This window comes from Vanessa tameamea, chromosome Z (assembly GCF_037043105.1).
Source record: "Vanessa tameamea isolate UH-Manoa-2023 chromosome Z, ilVanTame1 primary haplotype, whole genome shotgun sequence".
Classification (NCBI taxonomy): domain Eukaryota; kingdom Metazoa; phylum Arthropoda; class Insecta; order Lepidoptera; family Nymphalidae; genus Vanessa; species Vanessa tameamea.
In genome coordinates this window covers 14727878-14751681 of record NC_087341.1, presented here as the reverse complement: position 1 = coordinate 14751681, position 23804 = coordinate 14727878, and the positions used below count along the sequence as shown (strand labels likewise).

General features: G+C 35.3%; 2 protein-coding genes across 2 annotated transcripts in view; both read right to left on the bottom strand.

Moving 5' to 3' along the window:
* Positions 1 to 94: 94 nt before the first annotated feature.
* On the bottom strand, positions 95 to 2615 carry LOC113404089 (proton-coupled amino acid transporter-like protein CG1139). Its single transcript, XM_026644849.2, has 8 exons — positions 2528 to 2615; positions 2397 to 2454; positions 1933 to 2083; positions 1642 to 1848; positions 1068 to 1343; positions 805 to 983; positions 559 to 731; positions 95 to 358 (listed from the first exon to the last, which is right to left on the bottom strand). The coding sequence occupies exons 1-8, from the start codon at positions 2574 to 2576 to the stop codon at positions 111 to 113; spliced, it is 1341 nt and encodes a 446-aa protein (XP_026500634.1). The 5' UTR covers positions 2577 to 2615; the 3' UTR covers positions 95 to 110.
* Positions 2616 to 3919: 1304 nt separating this feature from the next.
* The window catches only part of LOC113404153 (triple functional domain protein), a 79349-nt gene continuing 59464 nt past the window's right edge, over positions 3920 to 23804 (bottom strand). Inside the window, exons 34-47 of the mRNA XM_026644949.2 lie at positions 21443 to 21508; positions 21182 to 21265; positions 19943 to 20143; positions 19424 to 19521; positions 18424 to 18616; positions 17992 to 18189; positions 15735 to 15923; positions 15018 to 15232; positions 11284 to 11488; positions 7857 to 8624; positions 7204 to 7482; positions 6861 to 7112; positions 6445 to 6636; positions 3920 to 6171 (exon numbers count right to left, since the gene is read on the bottom strand). Of these exons, the coding sequence (XP_026500734.2) occupies positions 6061 to 6171; positions 6445 to 6636; positions 6861 to 7112; positions 7204 to 7482; positions 7857 to 8624; positions 11284 to 11488; positions 15018 to 15232; positions 15735 to 15923; positions 17992 to 18189; positions 18424 to 18616; positions 19424 to 19521; positions 19943 to 20143; positions 21182 to 21265; positions 21443 to 21508 (3051 nt within the window). The 3' untranslated portion in view covers positions 3920 to 6060. The remainder of the gene's footprint in view (positions 6172 to 6444; positions 6637 to 6860; positions 7113 to 7203; positions 7483 to 7856; positions 8625 to 11283; positions 11489 to 15017; positions 15233 to 15734; positions 15924 to 17991; positions 18190 to 18423; positions 18617 to 19423; positions 19522 to 19942; positions 20144 to 21181; positions 21266 to 21442; positions 21509 to 23804) is intronic.

The following is a 23804-nucleotide window of genomic DNA, read 5'->3' as shown; positions in this document are numbered from 1 at the left end:
ACTTTTTAGTAAAAAGGTCCTTCGGGTATTTCGGTAGTTGATGTTTACGAAGAAAAATTAAAACTATTTTCGTTTTACGACATTCATTTATTACAGACTAATTATAACAATTATTCTTCATCATGAACACCTGCTATTTCGAGTAGACTAGTGTAGCACCCCGAGAAAAGGCACGTGAGCCCTATTATTACGATAAATATGTCACGCACCAAACGATAGCGACATAATCCATAGCCTACGGGGTACCAGACACACGCATCCATCAAACCAGGAAACACCATTGCCAACAGTGTGAGACAGAGCGCGCCAAACAATGCGATAAAGGGTCCAAGCTTAGGTACTGCTACGGCTACCGACCCTGCGTACGAGTTAATAAGCGCGCCTTAAAATCTTAAATATTATTATATACACTATTTGATACATAATTCAGTTTTTTGTGAGGAATCGGATTAACAACATCTTGTAGGGAATGCAGTAATATTAAATCAATTATTTAATATCATAACTGAGGTTACGAAATAAAATTATCTAGACTTTTGTAAATATAATCGATCTTACATGGTAAAATAACAAGTAGTATACGCAGCATATAATCGACACAATATATGTGCTTCTGGTGTCCTAACGCTTTTTTAACCTTTCTCCAGAGAATATTGTAGGCTACAAAATTCTGTAGTGGAAATGTTAGAAATATTGATATTGCAAATATAATCTTCGCGACTTGTGCCTTTCTGCAAAATATAATTATAATTTATTAAATTCTAATAATTTCAAAGTGAATTAATATATGTATAAAATCCTTACTTTTCATTATGAGGTAAATTCAGCGTAATCGAAGCCTTTATGTCATCACCGTACTTCAGGTATCCAAAAATCCCCATTAGTAAGTAAAGCGACATTATGACGGCCATGCCGATGTTAAATAGGCCAAATAATCCCACAAACTGTTTTGGGTTTTCCATGTTATACTCTAATGCCAACACCTATATACAAACATAATAACATAGCAATGTATCTTACATATGTTACTCAAGTTCCATTAAACTTGAAGATTTAGGAAAACTTACAACTCCGACTGCTTCGAGTGCAAATAATGTAGTTCCGATAAAAAAAGGAATTTCTTTATAAGCTTTAAGTTGTAGTTTTTCCTCTTCAATTGTAACGTCATCTTCAATAAGGTAGAAAAACACAAGAATAAACCCAAATGCTGTAACTATGTTTGAAATAGACGAGAAGGGTGTAAGTAACTTCAAATCTTTGACGAGACCCATGATCGTTAGAGGTACTATTAAAAAGCAGAGGTGATATCGTAATGACATTTCTTGTCCATAATAATCACAAACCTGTAAGAATCGTTTTAATATTAAGCATTTTATTAAATATGCATAAAGCATACCTATTGAAGACAACACATTGATTATGACGTCCTCGTGATCGATACCCGACATTCCCAACGAAGTGTTACAAACTGAGCATGGTATATTATAGAGAACAAGGGTTTGCTCAAAATAATTTGCACTATCTATTCGCTTACTGGGCGAGGCACATAAATGTATCATTTTTCTAAAAAATATTCTTGTTGTTGACCAGTTTTGTCTAATGGCTGTCTACGGATTGTAGTAATAAATATTTATTTGATACCTGTTTTATATTTTCCGCAACAAATACGCAGTAAATGCAACAAATACCAAGCTGCCATAAAACAAGCACTGTATCGACGAAATAATAAAGAGTTTTTGCTGCCCAGCGCATGCAAGGTGGGCCATCTTTCAATGCTAGAAACATCGATTTTGGATAGGCCATATAACCACGCCTCCACTTTTTGCAGAGTCTATATTGTGCTGCAATCTGAACAAATATTAAAAAAGCTACCCTTAATCGATTACTATTTATTTAAAATCAGGAACGGAATGCCTTTTAATATACACTCACAAGTAGTTGTACACAATATGTTGCGAAAGAACCAATTAGAAGAATACCAAATATGCTGCCTATGATTCCTACTCTAGCAACTGCGTCTGCCATCGCTAAGACGCCCGCACCTATACTTCCCTTCAGTAAGTGCATCATAGTGTCTGCATAGCTGTCAAGATATCATACACGTTAAAGTATCTTAAATACTCTCTTATTGTTAGAAATGTTTATTAGAATTTGTTTGAAGTGTATAAATTATTAAATATTAGTATCTGGATTTGTATTACAAGGTACAGTGAATGACGACAAATAAACATCGTTAGCTCATAAGATCTTTGCTATATGACGTTTTATAAGTCGGTTGAAACTTTGAAAATTGATGATGGTAAGTTGGTATTTGAAAATTGATATGGTATAAATCGTAGTAAATGGGTAATGAGGAAACAGGGAAATAGTAATAGGTTTATAAAGAAGATACTGACGACGTGGGCTTCTCTACTTTACGGTTCTCATGTGGATCATAATACTCCGTTTCCTCTCCTGAAACGTTTACTTGAATCAATTGAAGTCATTTATTTTAAAAATATTTGACGGCTTATACTAAAAAATTTACCGCCTGTTATGTGATCCACAATACCAGCCATAAACTCGTAAACAAACATTTTAGAATATGTTTCTTTACCGGCACTATTTCATGGTTATTAAATTGGTGTATTTTTACTTTCTTTTTCACGCGTGAGCAATATCGATGTTGTAAATATTTTTCTATTAGCGTTAAAAAAGCTAGATAGATGTCAAAGAGCTATTACAGACTATAACTTTAATTTGTCTTTTTTCTTTGTAATTATAATTTGGAGTCATAATGTATACAATATTAGTCTTTCATATATTCGTTTTTCATAATAAGTATTGTTAATATATTGGAATAGTTTAATTAATTCTATAAATATAGAAATAATTTATTATAAAGTGGATAGTAGCCATTATTAACTATTTTACGGTACAGATCAAGGTTAAGTCATGGACGAAGGGTGACGCATCCCTAGTCTATTAAAAATCTTTTTTGGGGGAGAGGATATGGTTAAAACATTGGTTCAACGGCATTTTGTTGTGTTTAAGACAAGACGGAACATAACTATACACATAATCATTAATAAATTGAATGGCATAATACTCTAAATTAATGTTTTCTTTAATTATTGGATGTTTCAATTCGCTATTGTTAAATGCCATTAAAAAAGGGGTATCAAATGTATGTATACTTTCGTCACACAGAGACTACTAACCAAATAACTGTCTTGAATGATATGACATCCTTAGGATTTAATATTTGTAGAAGTAATCCACGCTGATGCAATATATTAAATATGCTTAACCATCTTTGTAGTAGGTTTCAGACACGATTAGCCAAAAAGGGAGTGTAATACTAAGTTGTCTAGGTATTTGGATACTAGTTACGTTAATAATTTAAAAAAAAATAACAATATGGCAATATTCAGTTTGACATTCTAGGCATTTGGGCAAATAAAATTTTCGAGTATACGTAGTTTTTCGATAAAAAAAATTAATCGTAGTCGAAGAATCTCCCTTCGTATCCTTTTGTTTTTCAGAAATGCAATATTGAAGTTAAATGAAAAACTAACATTGTTTTATAAAGAGAAAAAGATGTGGTAACTTGAAAACGCTCCTAATTTTCCATGAAAGATATTTCTTATATGTGGAAGTTGTAGTGAATGGGATAAGCTTGAATCACATTATAGCCACACATTTCGGAAATGCAAAGAAAATTACTGGGCCTTTTCATTTCAACCAGATTTTATTCAAGCCTAGTTACAGTCACTTAAGTCATTACACACGAACCGTCCATTTTTAAAGATGAAACTAATAAGGTAGGCTATTTCAGTCTCCGGACCATAAACCCATAACATAGACTCGCATTTATAATGTTAGTAAATATTGCATAAAAATGGGAAACATATATTGATTTAATAAATAAAACTATAAATTTCACAAAACTATATATTGAAATTTATTAAAGTATAATATTCAGAGTTATATCAGTTCTAATACAATCCTATAGTAGACGTGTCACTAGCAGACGGCAGCGGTTGCTGAGCGATGAGCGAAGCCTCGACAGAGCGGAGCAGCGGTAGTAGGGGCCTCGGCGCGCGCGGCGGCCAAAGACCGAACTTTTCTAAAAGCATCTCTCGCACGATGATTGCTCAATAATTTGAAACAATGCCTTCATTATAACGAGTCACACTTTTCAGGAAAATACGGAGGTGCTCTTAGAAACCACAGTAGAAACAAGTCTAACGATTTACATGTTTATAAATGATACATTACTTTAAAAAGCAACAAGTTATAGCGTTTAAAGTTTGATTATATTTTTACCATATAAAACTATTACCTGCCGCGTTCGAGGTTACTTCGCCATACATATCATTTCAATTGAATCAATTTACGAATAACGCATGTATCCTATCGGGTAACGTACAGTTAATACAATGTTAAAATTAGGCTTTATTGCGATTACTTTTATATTCTTATAACGTTTTAAAGCTTAAATATTAGTCCTGCAAAATTATTGCAGTCACAATATTGGTTGTGAATATTTCCATCTTAGCTTAATAAAAATTATACTAACGTGATTATAGAGATTGTTATTATATTTATAACTGTATTCGTATTGATTTTTTCAGTTAATATGTATTTAAAAAATAGAAAACTGAAGCTCTGTTGAAATTATGGTACTAATGATAGTATGTTAATTTTAATAATGGAAAATTGTGACAAAAGCGGGATATTTTATTAAAAGTATTGTAGGGGTCTATTGTTCTATTAAACTAAATATAAACTAAGTGTGAAACTGAAAACGTGACTCGCCGCATGCAGCGTGAGGCGGAGCGCCAAGCCGTGACTCAACTGGTTACATTACTCTATCAACTAGTTATGTCATAGTAACTTATATCAAGATTTCACGTTACATGTTCCTTAAATCTAATTTTTGCAATTTGGTCACAAATTAATATAAAACTATACGTTTGCTAAAACTTAGTGATATATACAGTTCAATAGTAGTTTAAACGTAAAATACATATTTTAAAATAGGAATAAGCTTGAAATATTATTTTAGGCAAAAATCACAGACACTTTGCTTACAATCGTCATTGAAGTACGTATTCATTTCAAAATCAGTGACTTCAAATACAACGAATCGATTTCGAATTTTCATAACATGTTTTCCGAATGAATCACAAACTTGAGCGAACAATCGAGGAAGAAGAGTATTACATGAATATACTTTCACTTGATTTACATACACTTCGTGTATCGAGTGTAGGAATACCATAAACTAGTTTAATCACATTCAAAATCGAAGTTAATTGGAATGAGAAACTTATTGTACATTTAACTAATACTTTGTAGCTCTTAGCGAACTAAGAAGTATTCGATTTAGCAGTTTTATGAAATGGGATTAAGAGCATGATTGACATTCGTCAGGAATGAACTCCCAACTATCTAACGATTTAATACATCATTTTTTGTATATCACTTTAGACGAACCAGCCTTTAAGGAAAGTTAATATTAATAGGCCAAATGTACGATAAGTTTCTCAATTATTTTAAAAAGCGACAATTTACTAAAATATTGTCTAACTGTAAGACAAGTCGCAATGTTCGAAGTATTATAAACATCAATGTAATGGATAGGTGGGCACAATGACTATAATACGAACGCTAATAAAAACTAAAGCTTAACCTCACGACGAACGTAGTTCACAAGATAATTTGCAATACAAGATATTACCGAGCACTGTTTTGATCTCATTAAATAATTATATTTTTTTATGAGAACTCAAGGAATTATTTACAACAATTAGCTTGTTCAAAAACGACACCATAGCATGTGGCTTGCTTTATCACTGCATTTACGACTAATATTTTTATAAAAACCATATAAATTAAAATGTTATAAGATAATTTATAGAAGTTGTAAGGAGACGAGTAGTTATCCACTTGATTCTTGGCATTCGACGAACGGAGTCTCCATGGCGTCTTCTTTATCGAGTCGTCTAATATTGCGTCGCACGCGGTCTCGCACTGACTGGCGGACGCGAGCGGCCGGTAGAAAGCGCGCACTCGTCAGGTGTCGTTGGGCGAGCGGAGGGAGTGCAGCGCATTGCCGAGGCCCGAAGGCCGCCGCCTCTCCAGGAACGTTTTGAGTTGCGACGCCGAAAGCACTGTGTTTCCGGCCTGTCAAATAAATGTTCCCTTTTATAATTTAATTGCTTATATCATTGCAACTCAAAATGATTTAAGAACATTTTAATTTATTAGTATACACTATGGTATAAAGCTAGTTTAGAGCCCCGGGTTTTACACTGCCATAAGTATCTATTAAAGTGTTAATCACATAAACAATTTAAACCAGAATTAGCTTGTTGTTGTATATCATTTTTAACAGTGAATAGGCAACTTTGATATTTTCTTTTAGAACTCTTATAATCTACTGAGTTCGTTTCGTACCTCTTCAAACCAAGAGTCACGGAGAGCGTCACGAAGAACAAGGCGGCGACTAGGCGCCGGCTCCAGTAGGCGGCGAATGAGCGCCTGCGCACGTTCGTCTACACCCGACCAGTGCTCCGGCGGGAAGCAATAGTCACACTTTATAATGTTCGCCGTTGTTTCTTCTATTGACTCATCCAAAAATGGTGACAACTGAAATATTTTTATATTGATTACAAACAAATTTTACATAATAAATTGCTCAGTATGTCGTTGCAATGCTGTTTTATTAATAATCTAATAGTTCTTTAAGATTTTTAGGGCCTATTATTATAATAATATTTTATAAATTGCAAATAACATATTAATGATATATGAACGAAAGTACAGTGTTCCTATATTTATTGATATTTGAATTTGTCTAAAATGAAACCAACCCCGGTTAAAAATACGTAAAGAAAGACGCCAGCGGCCCACGCATCCCAAGCTGGAGCGGCCGGGCGACCTAACACACACTCAGGTGGCGCAAACTCGAGCTGGGCGGGGGCGGGAGGCAGCACAGTCGTACTCTCCATGGCCCCGGCGCCGACGGAACTTCCAGCGCTCTCGTCTAATTCAATCGCCGAACCCAAATCGACTAGTTTCACTTGTGGTTGAGCTCCACCTAACTCTACCAGAATGTTTTCCGGCTGGGGGAAGGAAATAAAATATGTTAATGTTATATAATAAGATGCTAATAAACTAGAAAAAGTGAATTAACTACAAAGTAATACTCAGTACCCGAACGTCGAGATGTGCTACGTTGTTGGAGTGGAGCCAGTCCAGAGCTGAGAGCAAGTGTCTTGTGTGCGTAGCGACTGTACGTTCCGTGTATAGTTCTGGCGAGGCCGCCGCCCAGTCTAGTAGAGGGCCGCCAGCGACCAATTCTAGCACCAATGTGTGGGCTCCCGCACGTGGTACCTCTGCAAACAGCGCCAGGGCACGGACTACAGATCCGTGGGCACCGCTCGATAGGATGCGGTATTCTCGAACTGCGTCGGCGCCGCGACCGCTCACCACCTGATATTATAGAAAAGTTATTTACTAAATGAAACTTTTAACATGAATTTTACTAGGGAAGTTGTTATATCTACGATGTTTGCTCTATAATAAGTCGTGAGAAAATACACACATGAATACACATTTTATATCCGTATGGTTTTATAACATGAGTTCTATTATTGTCCTGTCAGAGATCAACCAAATCATGTGTATATGTTTTTTTAAGTTCAATATTTTACAGTCATATAGAAAATGTTTTTGTACAATTATTTTAGCATAGTTTTTATGGCGTTTGTTTATTACTCAGTTCGTAAGATAATATATAAAGAACGCTTAATTTCTTAAAATTATATTAACATTATTGTCATCAAGTAAGCCGAGTATTTAGTAACCTGTTTTAGTGCAACCCGCTGACCGGTTCCAGTGTCGCGAGCAGTAAGAACGCGCGCAGTTCTACCGCGCCCAATCTCTTCCTCCAGAGTGTAGCGACGGGCAAACTGTTCGCGTTGCCAGCTACCGCCGCCGCCGCAAGTCGCTGGCCCGGAAGCCGCTCCAACTGCTCCGCTGCGAGCGCTTACAACTCGAAAACTGTACTGTCCCGCTGGGAGCTCTTCTAACGCTAACGTATTCGCTGATGCCGGTGTTTCCGTCGCTCGTCGCCATTCTCCTTCACCGACACGACAATATTCTAGATGGACAGGTTCAGACTCATCCCACTGTATCACGAGTCCACCTCCCGGATGCGCTCTCACTGCAGGGACACCTGGTACCCCACCCGATCCCACCGTTAAACGCGCAGAGCTCTGAACACCACCGAGTTCATTGCTGATAAGACAGCAGTAGACTCCAGCATCGGAAGCGCGACAAGCGTGGATCGTGAGTGTGGCCAGGCCGTCTGTACCAAAACTAATAGCAAAGCGTCCACCGTTGCGCAAGGCATGTGTCTCTGGCGCCGTTTTCCTCCAAGAGGCGGTCGCTCTCGTGGCGAGAGCGCGGCACGCCAGTGTAGCGGAGGCGCCGGCTGCGATCGCCACATCGACGACGGGCTCCGCGAGCTCAGGCGCACGAAGCTCGGTCACGACGCCCTCACTGGGCTCGCTTGTACCGCCCCCGCTCCCACCACGCCGTAGTTTCAGACCCCAGGCGCGCTTCGACAACCCCTGCCGCACAAACGTACAAAATTTATATAGTTACAATATTACACACGAACAAATAAAAAAGCGAATCATGCAAGCTCACCCGGCTTATTCTGCGTTGTCATCAGGTCACTAATAATTTATGAAAATAATAAAATACCTATTTCTATTTACAATTAAAATAATAAATAATTTCAAGTCAATGACGTATCACATAGCACAAAATCACAGTCTTGAGTAAGTCAATTTGTCCCATTTATCACAGTCTATGTTAAAATGCATTCTCGTGTAAATCATACCTATAACAAAAGAAATACATACAAGCGTTAAAATAAGAAAACATGCGAAAGTAAAAAGAAAATTTTGAATTTTGAAATAAAATAGATAGTTAATTACATTTATCGAAATAATTTTGAAAAAATATATATAGAAGCAGTCCATGCATACGCGACAATAGATGTTAAGCGAAAGTTCCATTACTAGATAGATGTAAAGCTGAGAAATGGTTAATTGAAAATTATAAATAGTGGCGTATTCTGCCCCGACTTCCCCAGCCCGCCGCAACTATTCATAATATTGAAATGTAGGTACTAAAATTTTTTAAAACGTATTCGATAAATTCATTAATTTGACGCCGAATTTACTACGTGTGCGCTACCAAAGAACTAATTACAGATACCTTTACCTTAACAGAGACCTTTACGCATCATCAGATTCGTAGTCTCCTAAATGAGATGATCACCACGATTCTAATACAATGAAAGCCACCGCAAATTTTGAAAAATGTAAAATTTAGTATTTTATATTTTCTAGTGTTTGTTTTTCTTTCAGAATAATGATAAATTTTTCATGTAATTTTATCATAAGATTGCGCTCATAATTAAAAACTTAATACCTCAGAATATTTGGTGCCCAATCAATAAGTAATAAATTATTATTTTCCAAAGACTTGTTACCAAACCAGTTTGTTAGAGATTTATTCCTATTATCCGATTATTTAAAAAGCCTGCAAAAACATGCATGCGTCCTAAAGTCGTAATTAGTAAAATGAAAAGTTTTTTTGTATATCGGTGGGAAAGTTTCAGTTTAGTTGATTGTGCATTATTGTAACCTAGGGAAATAATAACTGTTCACTTGTCAACAATTGAAAGGGTTTCAGTTCAAACTCCAGATGGGACTTACGGCTCGGCAATTGATCTACCGCCTTTACTGCTGCTTTCAGATACGAATAGTGAGTCGTAATTGCCATAATTGTCATCATCATCATACCAGCAGTAAGGCAAACGCTGCTGGATAAAAGTCTCCCCGAAGGATCGCCACGATTGTCAGTCTTGCGCCGTCTATATAACGCTTCCCGTGACCTTCACAAGATCATGTATCCACCTTTCCGCCCCAGTTGCTACCGAGCGATGTACCCATTCATGTGATTGATCCATTAACATCAACGCCATTTTTTCCAGTCTTGATGATAAAATAGATCCTTAAGGCTGAGGTAAGCATTTTCGGTCTTATCCCTACAGATAGCGCTATCAGTCGGGACCTCTGGATTAAGACATTGATATTCAATGAGCTCTTAACAGTCTGTGCTTGCTGCAGGATTTGATCACCTTGATCATAGAATCGTTATTGTAGATTTAATTTTGAATAAATATGCTTGGTGAGTTAACTAGTGTAATTATACGTACAAATATATCAGATAACCCGAAACTGACTTAAAAAGGTACTTAGACTTCGCATTTAGGTAGCCATCGAAATTCCATACTATCCATACGTTCTCCGGCGATTTTGAAAAGATAAGAATTTTTACCGAAATCATTTTGCAACAAGTATTCAATCATAACGGCATTTATATAAAATAGTGTACAATAATTGATTACTTATGTATAGGACCCCACTAAAGTATGTCATATTTTTTCATTGTACTTTTTGTAAAATACAAAAGTGACTGTGGATTCAGTTGATTGGCCTGAAGTTTTATCACCAAAGGTTAGTTTTAATGAACAAAATTGCAAGTACGGGCTGAACTAATCTACAGATGTGCTGTTAAAATTTTGTAAATATTCGAGTTACGTTATTATCGTTATTGGATGCGGTTTTATTAATTATGTTTATATTTGTGTGTGTATTTATATTTATATATGCGATACTTATATTATTTTAATTAGTCGTTGAGATATTGTGCATTTTACTGGAATAACATTTAAGATAGTCACTCGCACTTTTTTATTGTTTCCGACGACGGCCTTCTACTGTATTTTAGTAGAGTTCGAATTAGCAAATGAGGTAAGACTAAATCCAGTCGTAGATTTCAAGTTTTTTAATTATTAATTTAATTTTTCAATTAAAACGTGTAAAAAAAATGTTAAATACCATACTTACAAAACGCATTTATTATTACTATTATTGAAACTGGGTTCCCTAAAGAGATCTTTTAATTATTTATTTTGAATAAGGTCTGGTACACTGTGCAATGTTTTATCGTGTTTACTTTTAGTTTATACCAACCGAGTTAGAAATTATGTTAACATTAAGCTGAATGTTAAGAACAACTTCGATGAAGTTAGTGGCTTAATATGCTAGAATACACGCCAGTTCAGATCTAAATAGCAAATAAACATTTCCTTCTTTTTCCAAGTACAACTTTCTACCAGTCTATAATATCACTTTTGATAGTAGGACTTACGTTATGATGCTGTGGGGAGGTAGGGGTCAACGGAGCGTTACTGGGCACTTTCTTGTGGTCGTCACGAGCGCTTGAGGGCAGGTTGATAGTATTGGCCTTGGCGTGGGGGCGCTGAGTGCGACCACGAAGTTCTGGTGCTAAGCGGCCCCCCATAGACGGCGGAACACTCTCTGTCTTGCGGAGCCCGCACCACCCCTCACCCATACTAAATAGGAGGGGAATAGGATATTAAAATAAAAAAAATAAAAAACTAAAATGGGCTAATCGAAGACCAGCTTTTACCTAAATCAATGTTCGAATAAATAAAATACATTTTTATCGCTAATCACTTTACTCTTTTCGTAAGCCTCTTAATGTTAGTAGAATAGGATCTTTAGGAATAGGTTGTTATACCAGTTTTATAATATCCAAATTAAGCAAATACGATCATTCATTGATTAAAGTCAAAGCATATGGAATTTTACCAATTAATTAATTACCAATAAGAAAATTTATTGTTGTTAATCAAAATAAAGTAAAAACGTTAAATTCAATATAATCAAATATTTCAATAGTTGAAAGTTATACTGTTTGATATTGATGTGTTATTCTAATCGGAGTTTAATGTCATTTGAAGATAACCTTGGTCCCTTAATGTACCGTATCGCTGATTTAACAACCACACCTCACGAAGGCAAATAGCTTTAATGTCTGTAGCGTTGCATCGGCGTTGTTAATAGGCTCAAAGCTGGCCTCAGTAAAATAAAAAGTAATAAAAATAATATCATAAGCATGCGGGGCTAAAAGCATTAAATCACAAGCGTTTTTATTCACATTTATTGGTTACTCGTGTAACATATAGTCACGTAGTACAGTGATGATAAAGGATTAGTATATTTACATGACCATAAATAAGTTAGTTAACAGTAATATATACAAGAAATTTTATAAAAGGATTAAGCATAGAATCGAAGTTTTTCTAGAAAATACAATAATTTTTATAGATTTAAAATATTATACTTCAACTAATATAGATGGAAAACATTTTCAAGTCATAAAAGATATTTTATTTAGCAATAGTATCCGCTAAGCTACATATCTAATTAATTCTTTCAGACAATATTTTTTGAATTTTATAAGATACGTACGAACGTACAAGCCATCTTTGGGTTTAATGAATATACGGATAGTACGGAACACAAAATGGATACATGACAATTCAGAAAGCTGATCAAAAGAACAAACACTCAGACACGATTGAATCAATACAAGATTACTGATACTTTACAAAACCGTACAAACGAAGGCAAATAATTATATTAATCATTATACGGATTACGTTAGTCCATTTATTCTTAATATTTATTTACCTTAATTTTGCACCAATTTTTTTTACAATTTTCTTTCCAGGTGGAAGACATCACGACTTAGATTTACGGCTGTCCCGAATAAATTCGAATGTTACAAGTAAATGCGATTTATTTTATTTTATTATCTGATCATTATGTTAGTTTTTTTTTTCGTATTATTCATAAAAATAAATGAAGTCTTTTATAAATCAAACTTCATATTTTTATTTCCATAGAAAATAGCGGATAATAGCATAGTTAAATATAGTAAATATTGAGTTAGATATTTTATTACAATATTAACATCGAAAGCAGATTTTAGTGTTAGCAGTTAAGTAATAGCTCTCCGAATACACCAATGCCGATGCGCGCTCGATCTAGCACGGAATATGGAAGAAGTTTAGACGCGATGGACGTACTCAATATCTAGTCTTGCATTCGTGTACTCAGTCGCTACGATTCTAATTTATAAAAACCATACAACTACGTACTTTTGTCGAAAAATTTGTCACCTTAAACTATGATATTTATCGCAACTGAAATACGATCGTGTACAACTTAAATTGGCCCCATTCGATTTAAAATTAACACTCTGAACCATGCGAAATCCGAAACTGAATTAACCACAACTCGAGGACTACTCGGGACTAAATGTTTAATGGGTGAACAATGCCATCAAATACTACAATAAGTTCGTATATTCAATAATCGGGTATATTTCTACGTTAACTAGTAAAAATTTGTAGCGACGGTTGTATTCGGTTTGATGATTGTTATAGATCTACATGAGTACAGCTTAGAATAAAGTGATACGCTAGTCAATACATATGAGAATGAGGTCTAGCCGATTAGCGATTGTTAATATAAACGTTGGACGTGTGAGTTTGAGTCTATGTATATAACAGTTCGGACTGAATCTTCCACACAATACTTGTGACCGACACCCTACAATCACCACTTATCGCGAATCTTACATTTCTCATACATTTTAAAATGTTCACTCCAGATTATAATTCCAGTCTTCTTTAATTTAATCTTAACACTAACCGAATCGAGTATGAACTACTACGCCTATGTATCTAGACTTCGATAAACACTATTCAGGCATCACAATGTCGGAACTTCGATATCAACCAGAATCAAATCAAATTCTTTAAATTATTAATATCTTAACAATTACAACCTAGTACCCATTGTGTGAAGGCATTTTTGGTTAAAATGATAAAAAAAATGTATAGTAAAAAGTAATAAATTTTAATTGATATGTTTGTGCTGACGCTATATTATAATATCTAACGGTGCCTCGAATGTACGCCTCTATCGATACAATAGACTTAGAAACGGTACTATCAATTTATCGACACTGCTGTTGGAAATGAATAAACCGAAACTCTGGACCAATCAGTGGAAGCCATTCTTGCTAGTTTATAAAACGCCAATCACGTCAGTGGCGCGTGTCATATGAGCATTAACGAGCGGTAATGAGCACGTGTCATTTGGTCGACAATAGAAGGCAAAATAAATGGCGTTACACACGAGAAATGTTAGTTCACAAAGGTTTTTGAGCAGTCTCACGCGGTATTTCGAATTTTAAATATTGAGTGAAACGTGAGATGTGTTCGGTTTAACCCATTTCCAATTAACAATGGTAAGCAAAATATTATAGATATTATCACTAATTACGAGTCAATTCCAAAGAGATCTTAAAGCCTAGTGCGATTAACTATAACGTTATTAATATAAACTAAGCTAATTAGATGTAATCTGATGTTACGAGTTACGTGTTGGCAGTAATTTTATTGCGATACTTTTACAATTATTCGTTTTGGGATTACAATATAATACTTAATATAATTATATTTTCAACGACTGTCGTCGAGATGTACGTCTGGCATAACTCCTTATTGTTTGCTACAAAAAATATTTATTATTATTAATTTGTACGAAATCAAACGACACATATTAGAGATTCCGTATATTTTGTGATATTGTATCATATAGGGGGAATCTCTATTTACAATTTAAATATAACATACATACATATATATATGTATTCAGTCACAAAATGATCACAAAATATACAAAATATGTATGTAGTGAAAATTACAAATGGAATATAGAACGAACTATAATGCAATAAAGTAAATATTTTGAAATACAGAAAATATTGTTATTACTATTTAATGAAAACTCTTTGTTTATAGCAACAAGTAACGTATCCTCTAAAAAGCTTTCATAGCAAAATGAATTACATGACAACACACTGTTACTAAGACATAAAATTAGGCTTTTAATGCGAGATATGAAATCAATTAGACTATCAACGTCTTTTAGATTTATCTCTAGCGTCTACGGTGTTAGTCGAAAGCGTATGAAGGCAGCGCGCGACCACGGGCGGGTACTTACGCGGAAGCGTCGCGTTGGAGAAAGGCACTAGGATTCTCCAGCCGCTCGCCGAAGATGAGCTGCGATTGCAGTATGGTGGACAGCGTGGAGACCCAGAGGTGGCGGCGGGCCTCGGGCGCGCGGCACATGAACGTTTGCTTCGGCTTGTTCGGATCCACCGAGTGAATGAGGAATGAGTTGCTGCCGTCTATCTCCTCCAACTCCATCTTGTTCACCTAGATTATTTTACGAGTTTAACGCAATCTTAGAATAATATATGTATTTATTACTAGACGTGTACCCGATGAGATATCCTATCGCAAAACATTGTAACGTTGGTATTTTATTATTAAATAGAAGCTTTAACACTCATATTTAAAAAAATTAAAAAGGTGAGCCTCCATACATACCTACCTGTACAATCTTTTATCCTCTTTGGCGATGAATTTAACGCATTAATATAAGCCTAAATACCAATTTTAATAATTCTAACATCAGTAATTACGATTTTCTATACAAACTTTAATCCCACATTTACCCATCTTAAGAGATGAATTTTGAAAAATTCTCTCTTATTGATCTCCTACGTTCCATAAGGAACTCCTGTGGAAAATTTCATTCTAGTGGTCCCAGCATTATAAATTTAGTAGATATTCATAAAAAACGTTTGAATAAAAACACGTTAAGAGTATTTTTAAAGAGTGTCAAACATTTTTGCTGTATTCAAGCCGCAGTTACCTGAACGTGAGCTTTGTAGTTGTACGTGGGGCTTGTGAATTGAGACTTCTTGCCCACGGCCTCGGTGAAGATTACGCACTGCTGGAAGAGGAACACGTGCAGCTCCTTGCCTTTGTCGTTGGAGCAGTTTGCATCAGAAACTACCAGCGGCTCTTGAAATAGTAGTTTCCCTTGAGCGGCTATGTTACCCTGAAATAAATATACATACAGCATAATGTACACTATACTAATAAAAATTTATCCGCTCTATTCAAGTTCTATTAAACTCTCGTTAAGTTTTTCTTTCCGCGATTATTAAATAACCTATTAAATATTAAACTGAAGGTTTTATATTTCCATAATGGTATTAGCGGTGTATGGAAGCGATCGAGCCAACTCAGTTATCCTCTTAATTTATTTTATTTATTAGGTAGACCGACCAGCTAAAGTCACGGTGATGATGGTAAGTAGTCACCACCACTTGTTCACTCGAGTACTAAGATGTTATAACCCTCGTGCCCGTAGTTACACTAGGTCTTTCCCCTTTCAAACCGGACCAACAATACCACGTAACGCTGTTTAGGGGTAGAATAAGTGGTGAGTGAGTGGTACAAAACACTAACACCTAATCGACACCACTATAGGAGATTTGGCGTAGGTTCTATTTGTGTCTTGGCCTTTTTAATCGAATGAAATAAGTCTCCTGATAGACTTGATACTGTCAAGTAACGAGCACTCTTTTATATAATATAAATATTACATCAATATAATATATACAGGGCTATTGGTAATTAGACGTATTCACGTTAGGAGGTGATAGGGGTGACTATTTGCGATAATTTTAATCCCCATATGCAGCATGCAAAAGTGAACCATTTTTGAGTTATCACGTTTTTTAGATTTTTTCAAAATAAGTCTAAATTGCAACTTCATAAATTTATTAAAAAAAAAGTTTCGATTAAAATGTACTTTTTTCTTCTGATTTATAAAAACGATTAAACAATGGATATTTTTCAATATTTAAACAATAATTATCGGTCCAAATTTAAAAATGCGAGACGGAAAACATTATTAATTCAATATTTTTTTATTTTTTTCCCTCAAATATGCCTGAAAATCATTATGAAACTTGTTCTGCAGATTATTTTAAAAACATAATCGTTTAATTAGCTTTCCGAAAATGTATAAAAACTAGGAATTTATTTCAAAGCAACCGAAATAAAATGATCAGAAAGGACGCTGGTGGAAATTCGTATTCGAACATGACCGAATTCGTACTAAAGGTCGCTCTTTAAAATTCCCACAGAATTGTGGTTAAAATTATCGCAAATAGTCACCCCTATCACCTCCTAACGGGAATACGTCGAAATACCAATAACCCTGTATATAAAATATAATTGAATAAAAATTTAATTTTTCACGCTTTTTTAAAGTCGCTAGCGTTTGCGTTATTATAATAAAAAATATACATTATAACTTTGTAAAGTTTGACCTTTTAAAATATATTTCGCATTTTTTCATTGCGACCGCAAACACATTTTATCAAACTTTGTATGTATATACAACTAAAGTTACGTACATTCTGTTCGTACATTTTGTATTCAGTTGCATCGCAATAACGAAAATATTTTGATGAATATCGTGTACTCATTAAAATAATGCGTGTACATTATATCAGGAAGACCGGAGAGCGATTGAGTCAATTGGTGGTAAGGGTTCACCTTTGCCCAACGACACTGCGATGACAAAAAGTAGAACCAACTCCTATCACCTTCAAGTGCTGCCAACAAGGTTGTCTAAGTTTTGTCCCTGGTAAATATGGACTGTACTGGCTCACTCGCCCTTCAAACCGGAATACAGCAATACAGAGTAATGTTGTTTGGGCCTTCTTTATTTCTCTATAAAATATTTAATATTCAGAAGCTAATATATATATTTTACACATATAAAGATAGCGACCGGGTTATAAATATTGTATAATTATATAAATATAGCCGATAGAAATTAGCTATGGCGATTTCGACAAACAAATATTTTTTTTAATAATCCAGATAATCACATAGCATAATCGCTTAGTAAAACCGTTTTGTTTGATCAAACAATATGAACTTTGCAGCAAAATATATATTCAAATCGCCATAAATACAATTCAGCGTAAATAAAAAAAAAATCGCATAATTGCAGGAATTTTTCGCACATGCAGGTCTTATATACTATTGTTTATCACAGTAATAATACGATATGATATAGTTTAAATATAAACAACTCGTGGACATACCGCGAACCCTTGCAGCCGGCCGACGTCCATCATGTCGTTGGCGTTCTTGGGAATGATGGAGGTGCACTGCACGGCGTCGCGCAAGGACGAGATCACGTTGGGGGCGGCGTTGGCCACTTCGGAGTAGGACAGGATCTTCTTTACGAGCAGGTGATATTTTTGAATGCGTTGAATTGGCTTGATCAGAAGATCGCCGAGCTGAAATTAAAAACTTTAGCTGTCATTCTGTGGTAGTGTTGGCTATCACTATGATGTCTTCAAATGTTTTAAAAGTCCAACTAGGTCGATATAATTTAAACGTTTAAATTAAAACTTGCCTTAAAAGTTTTACAAGAACTACTAATAAGAGTTTAAATTTAATATGAGATGTTTTTTGTTTAAATTCAACATGAGACATATCATTTTATTAAGGAACAAAACCGTGTAACACACCTGCAACTTGTGTCCGAGTTTGTGGCGCAGATCTTGGAAGTAGTGTTCATGTTCGGAGACGATGTATTCCGAGACGGGTTTGTTGCGGCAGTAGGCCTCGTAGAGGAACATCTTCTTTTCCAGGAAACGACGGAACAGCGGTCCCAGCAGTTCGGGAGACTCGATGCAGCCTTCCAGCTCACGGACGAACTTACTGCAAGTATCGTTCACTTATCGTACCTTTCACACAAACCATTGACGTGGTTCCATTTGGATCGTCTCGAAGGCGCCAGCAGACATATATTCGCCGAGCGGCGTTTCACTCGTATTGTTTATTGTACAAGTAAATGAGTGTAATTAAACGATCGAGTGAAACATATGAAACACTTTATAGATTCGCAAATTATGCAATAAAATATTCGCTTAGCGTTCTGTGTGATTCAGGAACATTATCATAACGTGTTCATTTTTTTGTTCGAAGAATGCAAAGCAGAGTAAACATTTATCACAGTTGAAACGCAAATAAAATATTATTAGTTTTTTTAATAAATCTCAGAGAAGCACAAGCAACGTTCTTGTCATCAGCTTCGATCATATTTTATAAGATACTGTTACGATGTATTAATATTTCTTAAAATATCCAGGTCAGTCAATTTTATAAATAATGTTTGAGTATTTTAACAATTAATAACTAAATTTAAGTTCGCCAGCACACTGTCCCGATTCGATAGCGAGGAACCAAGTTTGACATCGGACTCGCAACAGTACCGCGTAGTAATGATCTAAGACGACAAACGCTGGATCATCGATACCGTATATGCACTGGATCAACCAACCGTAGGAGCGCGAAGAGGCACCACCGGTGTTCTCCGCCGATTTACATAATATTATTTTAGTTTATACACATAAACAAAGATCTGAAGATTGTATGTTTAAAATATGGGATTTAAAAAAATACTAAAGTTATTTCGGTGCATATGATTCTGATTTTATTATAGTTAAATGGTGCCAAATTACTTACTCGCGATGCCACTCGTAGATCGCTTGTATGTTTCCGAAGATCATTCGGAGGCGGCGATCGCGAAGACCGTCGGGTATCGGAGGGTCGCTATTGGGATCCTAAAAGAGGGACACATTTTTACAGTTACAGGTTACTTGTTACTGTTACTTTTCTACTCGAGTCTTACAAAGATTGGTTTGAAATGTAAATAAGTCCTAATAAGAGATTATTAGGATAAATCCACACTTTTATTTTATTATAAACTTATTTAATATTATGTACGACATAAAAATGAAAACAAATGAAGAACGTTTAAGGCGTTGCATACCATACATTTCGTCTTATCCTATTTTATTTGGTGTCACCGCAATTTGTTAACTAGGTGAAAATAATTCGGTGCCATCGGGGCATTCCCAATGATCCATTTTAGATTGAATCACCTCTTCCACATCGAGTCGAGACGCTTACGTGCTCAACGCAATCGGCGCCTAACAAGAATCCCGTAAATGTACGTTGTTAGAGCTTGAACGAATACGATACCATCATGTGCTTCATGTATCCGTCGCAGACGAGGCTCAGGTCGGAAACGTATATCTTCTCGGTGTCGTAGAGCTCGCGAAGCACGTACTCGCGTTTCTTGAGCGTGGCCTCGATGCAGTCGGCACTGGCCGCCTCCTCTTCCTCCCCCGCGGCCCCGTCCGCCCCGCGCGCCGGACCCGTGCCGCCCCCACCGTGCTGCTCCTGCGTTTTCACATATTAACATGTATTTACGTTAATCGACAAAAATACAAATAGAGGACTTGGCTATATTTGTTAAAAAAAAAAAAACATTTAAAAAAACCCGAACAAATAAGTGCTTAATTAACTCAAATAATATAACGCAAAACAAAAAAATAGAAGCTTTCAAATGTATTCCATCGCCTTGTAAAATTATTTAGAAATTGCTATTGCATCCTACTTCACATAAGCAGGATTTCTAACAGGACAAAAATACGAAGCGGTCAAGAAAAACAACTACCAAAGCAAAAGTCATGCATTTTAATAAAGATGCCTGAAATGAAGCCTGTACCGTACATACACAAATCTACAAAACACAAACGCGCCGAAACACACAAGCACGCTTCAAATACGACCTATATTAGAATATAATTGAATTAAAAATACCAAAAACTCTAATATCTAATCCATTATTATCCTTCAGATAAATGCGTTTAATGAATTCAAAAACTTCGATTTAATTTTTAAACAACTGAAAATGTACTTTATTCAAGTAGGCTCTACGAGGCCTTTTTGTATCGCCATTTTACAAGATTCATTTAAATTAAAAGTTAAAGTTGGGATCGTAATTTCTTACCGGTTCTGCTTAGTTTAAATTACACAGGTGATCAAGTACAATTGAATTATTATATAATGTACTATTAATCCAAGTCAATTCGTCAACACTGATCGTCGTTACTGGTCATAAAATCGTTGGTATATAATAACTGAAGCGGCACGGGTACACATGATTAAACACACGATTAATATCCAACGATTATCGATCCCAATTAAAACTGCTGCATCCGAGGTGAAACTGAAAACTGCATCATAAACCCGCTACGGAGTTTTAAGCTACTGGTGAATTTAATACTCTTATTTTTCATCGACATTCATAAGCGAATCCGTGCCTACTTTGTCTACGTTTTCCCTATAAATATCAGAATAATTACAGTTATTCTCGAACGAAATCACAATTAACGGGAAATTCATGCACACTACATGCTTTGACTTGAATCGAACCATTTTTTCCTTGACTATTTGTTCTATTTCGGCGATATCGGCGGGACCACCATTAGAATCCAGCGCGTCCATTGCCAATGAGTTCTGAAAATGTTACCAATATATAACCCAGGTGTTCTCAAGCACCTACTCGCACCCTCGTTTGTTAGTTACAAGTTAAGAAAGAGAGCATAAATAGTTTTGAGTAGAATATTTTGAAGTAATTTTATTTGAACGAATGAAGTGGCAGAGAGGAAGAGATAGCGTGGGGTGTATACTGACCCGGGCGGCGGGCGCGGTGGTGGCGGTCGCGGGGATGGGCGCCTGTTGCAACACCGCTTGCGGATCCTGTCACATAATACATCATTCTATCAGTCGAAACATTCTCTGTTGAAATAACACAGTTAAGAGATTAGCTTAATAAAAGACTAATTTAAGTGATTCGATTTCGACACGGCGTGTATCATGCAAAAAGACCTTCAACGTATGACTCGCCATGGTTGATATAAATAGATATACTTATAACTACGTATCGTCTGTGTAATCTACAACTAAAATATCATATGTTGATGTTTATTGAAGTCAAAATACTTAATTCCCATACGACATAGTTGCCTCATGTTATAGGAGCACAGATATATCGGTGTATGATCGCATCTGCGTCGATTGTCTACTCGGGCGAGAAAGCAAGTGTATCGGCAATCCGGACGTATATACTCGTGTGTATTGAGGCGCTTTTATTCGACCTAACAAGACGTTCATGTTTGATGTAATTGAATAGAGCGATTTCTCGTTTGGCGCCAGGAAATCATAGTAATTTATAGCTAAGGGACGCCATTCATTCATATTACGCAAGCTCGTTTAAATCGTATATTTAGTTTCATCACAAACTTTCGTAAAAATGAAACATTTGTGAAAAAAATAAAGTGTTTCTCGCTTTATTGTTTAGACTTGATATTATTGCAAATTCTATTTTGTATATTTAGAATTTAGGTAGTAAGAAGAGTTTTTGAATTTCGTAGTCAGTTTTTAAATTGATGGATTATTGTACTCAACGTTGCGTTGCCCTTTCGAATGATACCAAATATAAACAAATCTTAAAATGCGTGATAGCTAGCTAGTTTTTGATTCGTTTACAGTGATTTTTACGTTTACATAATGTTATGATCTACACTTTTGATTTTATGGAGTAAATACTTTCAAAACTGTAATCTCACATTATTTTTAATAAAGAACTTGAACATTGAAAAATCTTCGGTAAATCTGTCAATCTAGCTTATGATAAGGTATTCTATGTTTTTATAAGGAGTTACCTTTTGGTTGTCGAGATTGATTGACTCGTTTATTTCTGATGTTAGATTACAGAAGAATATTATTTTATATGGACAAAAACTGCGTCATGCTAAACCAATATAGCCATATGATAATAATAATAAAATAAAATCGAATTGAAACTCGTCTAATAAATACATTTTTCGAATTATCGCCTGTTCCTCTAATTATTATTGTCCTAACAAAGTATTTTTATTAGGTCCTGTTCGCCATTTTACAAGCAACTCATGATACGTGGTCATTTCATAGGATACAATCATACATTCCAATCACCATAAATTAGAATGCAACACCACTAACGCGTCTCTCACTTTTATCGTTTACTGTAACGTTTACGTTACGTCACTTTCACGTTTTCTTCACTCACGTTAATGTAACTGTACAGATTAGTTACTACTTTTTTCTTCATTCATTAGAAATCAGGGTGAACTATGGCACTTACTATTAATCGTATAAGGTACTGGAGAACTTACTTTATATAATAAAGTTTTGAATAATTTTAAATTTTCGTGTAATTATTAATATTAGTATAAGGTAATTATGTCCAGGACTCATAACCTTTACTGTTATTTAAGAACTATGGTTTTTATATATAAACAAAAAATAAACCATATACTAATTTTAAACGTAAGGGTTCGATTCACCTTTAACCTCTGACAAATGGCATGTTTCATAGACTAAGGCCATATGTCAGATGCAATTATTGCTCATTAGAAAATCCATTAAATCTAAAATCACGGCATGGGCTAGTAGAGAAGTATTAGATCTTAATCGTCGTAGCGAGTTCCTAATCCTGACAGTAATGAGTTTTGTGCCTATAAAACATTTAGTACTCGATGCTGAAGGAAATGCCGTGCAATAATGTGCATGTGGCGGATTTCATCTTGCCATGTGTGTGAGGTATACACCACCTTTTGCATTAATTTTATTTAAGAGGACTTTCAGCAAGATGCGAGTTTACACTTCACTTTTAAATTATTACCATAGAATAGTATAAAAATTGTAATAAAATAATTGTTTAATAATAAATACTACAAATTATAACCAGTAAAGCATTTTAGGAATACGGATAATTACGCTTATCGCCTTACAACAGCCGAAAGCCATGTCGTTCGTTGAATAGTATAAATTCATTACATTCCTAGAATGCCGAGGTCCGAGTACAATGACGTATTATGCCTGGAGAGTCTGTTAGTCCACAAATTAAAACATACATATTTTTGTATATTTAGTGACGAATACTCGAAAACAAAAAATGTGGTTCGAAACGGTAATCGAAACGTTCTCATGATGTGTGTGAAGGTTTAAGCAT

Bases quoted from the DNA above. Each gene is read 5' to 3' on its own strand.
- LOC113404089 (XM_026644849.2), bottom strand. From the start codon at position 2,576: ATGTTTGTTTACGAGTTTATGGCTGGTATTGTGGATCACATAACAGGC. The intron at 2,455-2,527 runs GTAAATTTTTTA...TAAACGTTTCAG, and splicing joins TGTGGATCACATAACAGGCG to GAGAGGAAACGGAGTATTAT. The intron at 732-804 runs GTAAGGATTTTA...TATATTTTGCAG, and splicing joins AATTTACCTCATAATGAAAA to AAAGGCACAAGTCGCGAAGA.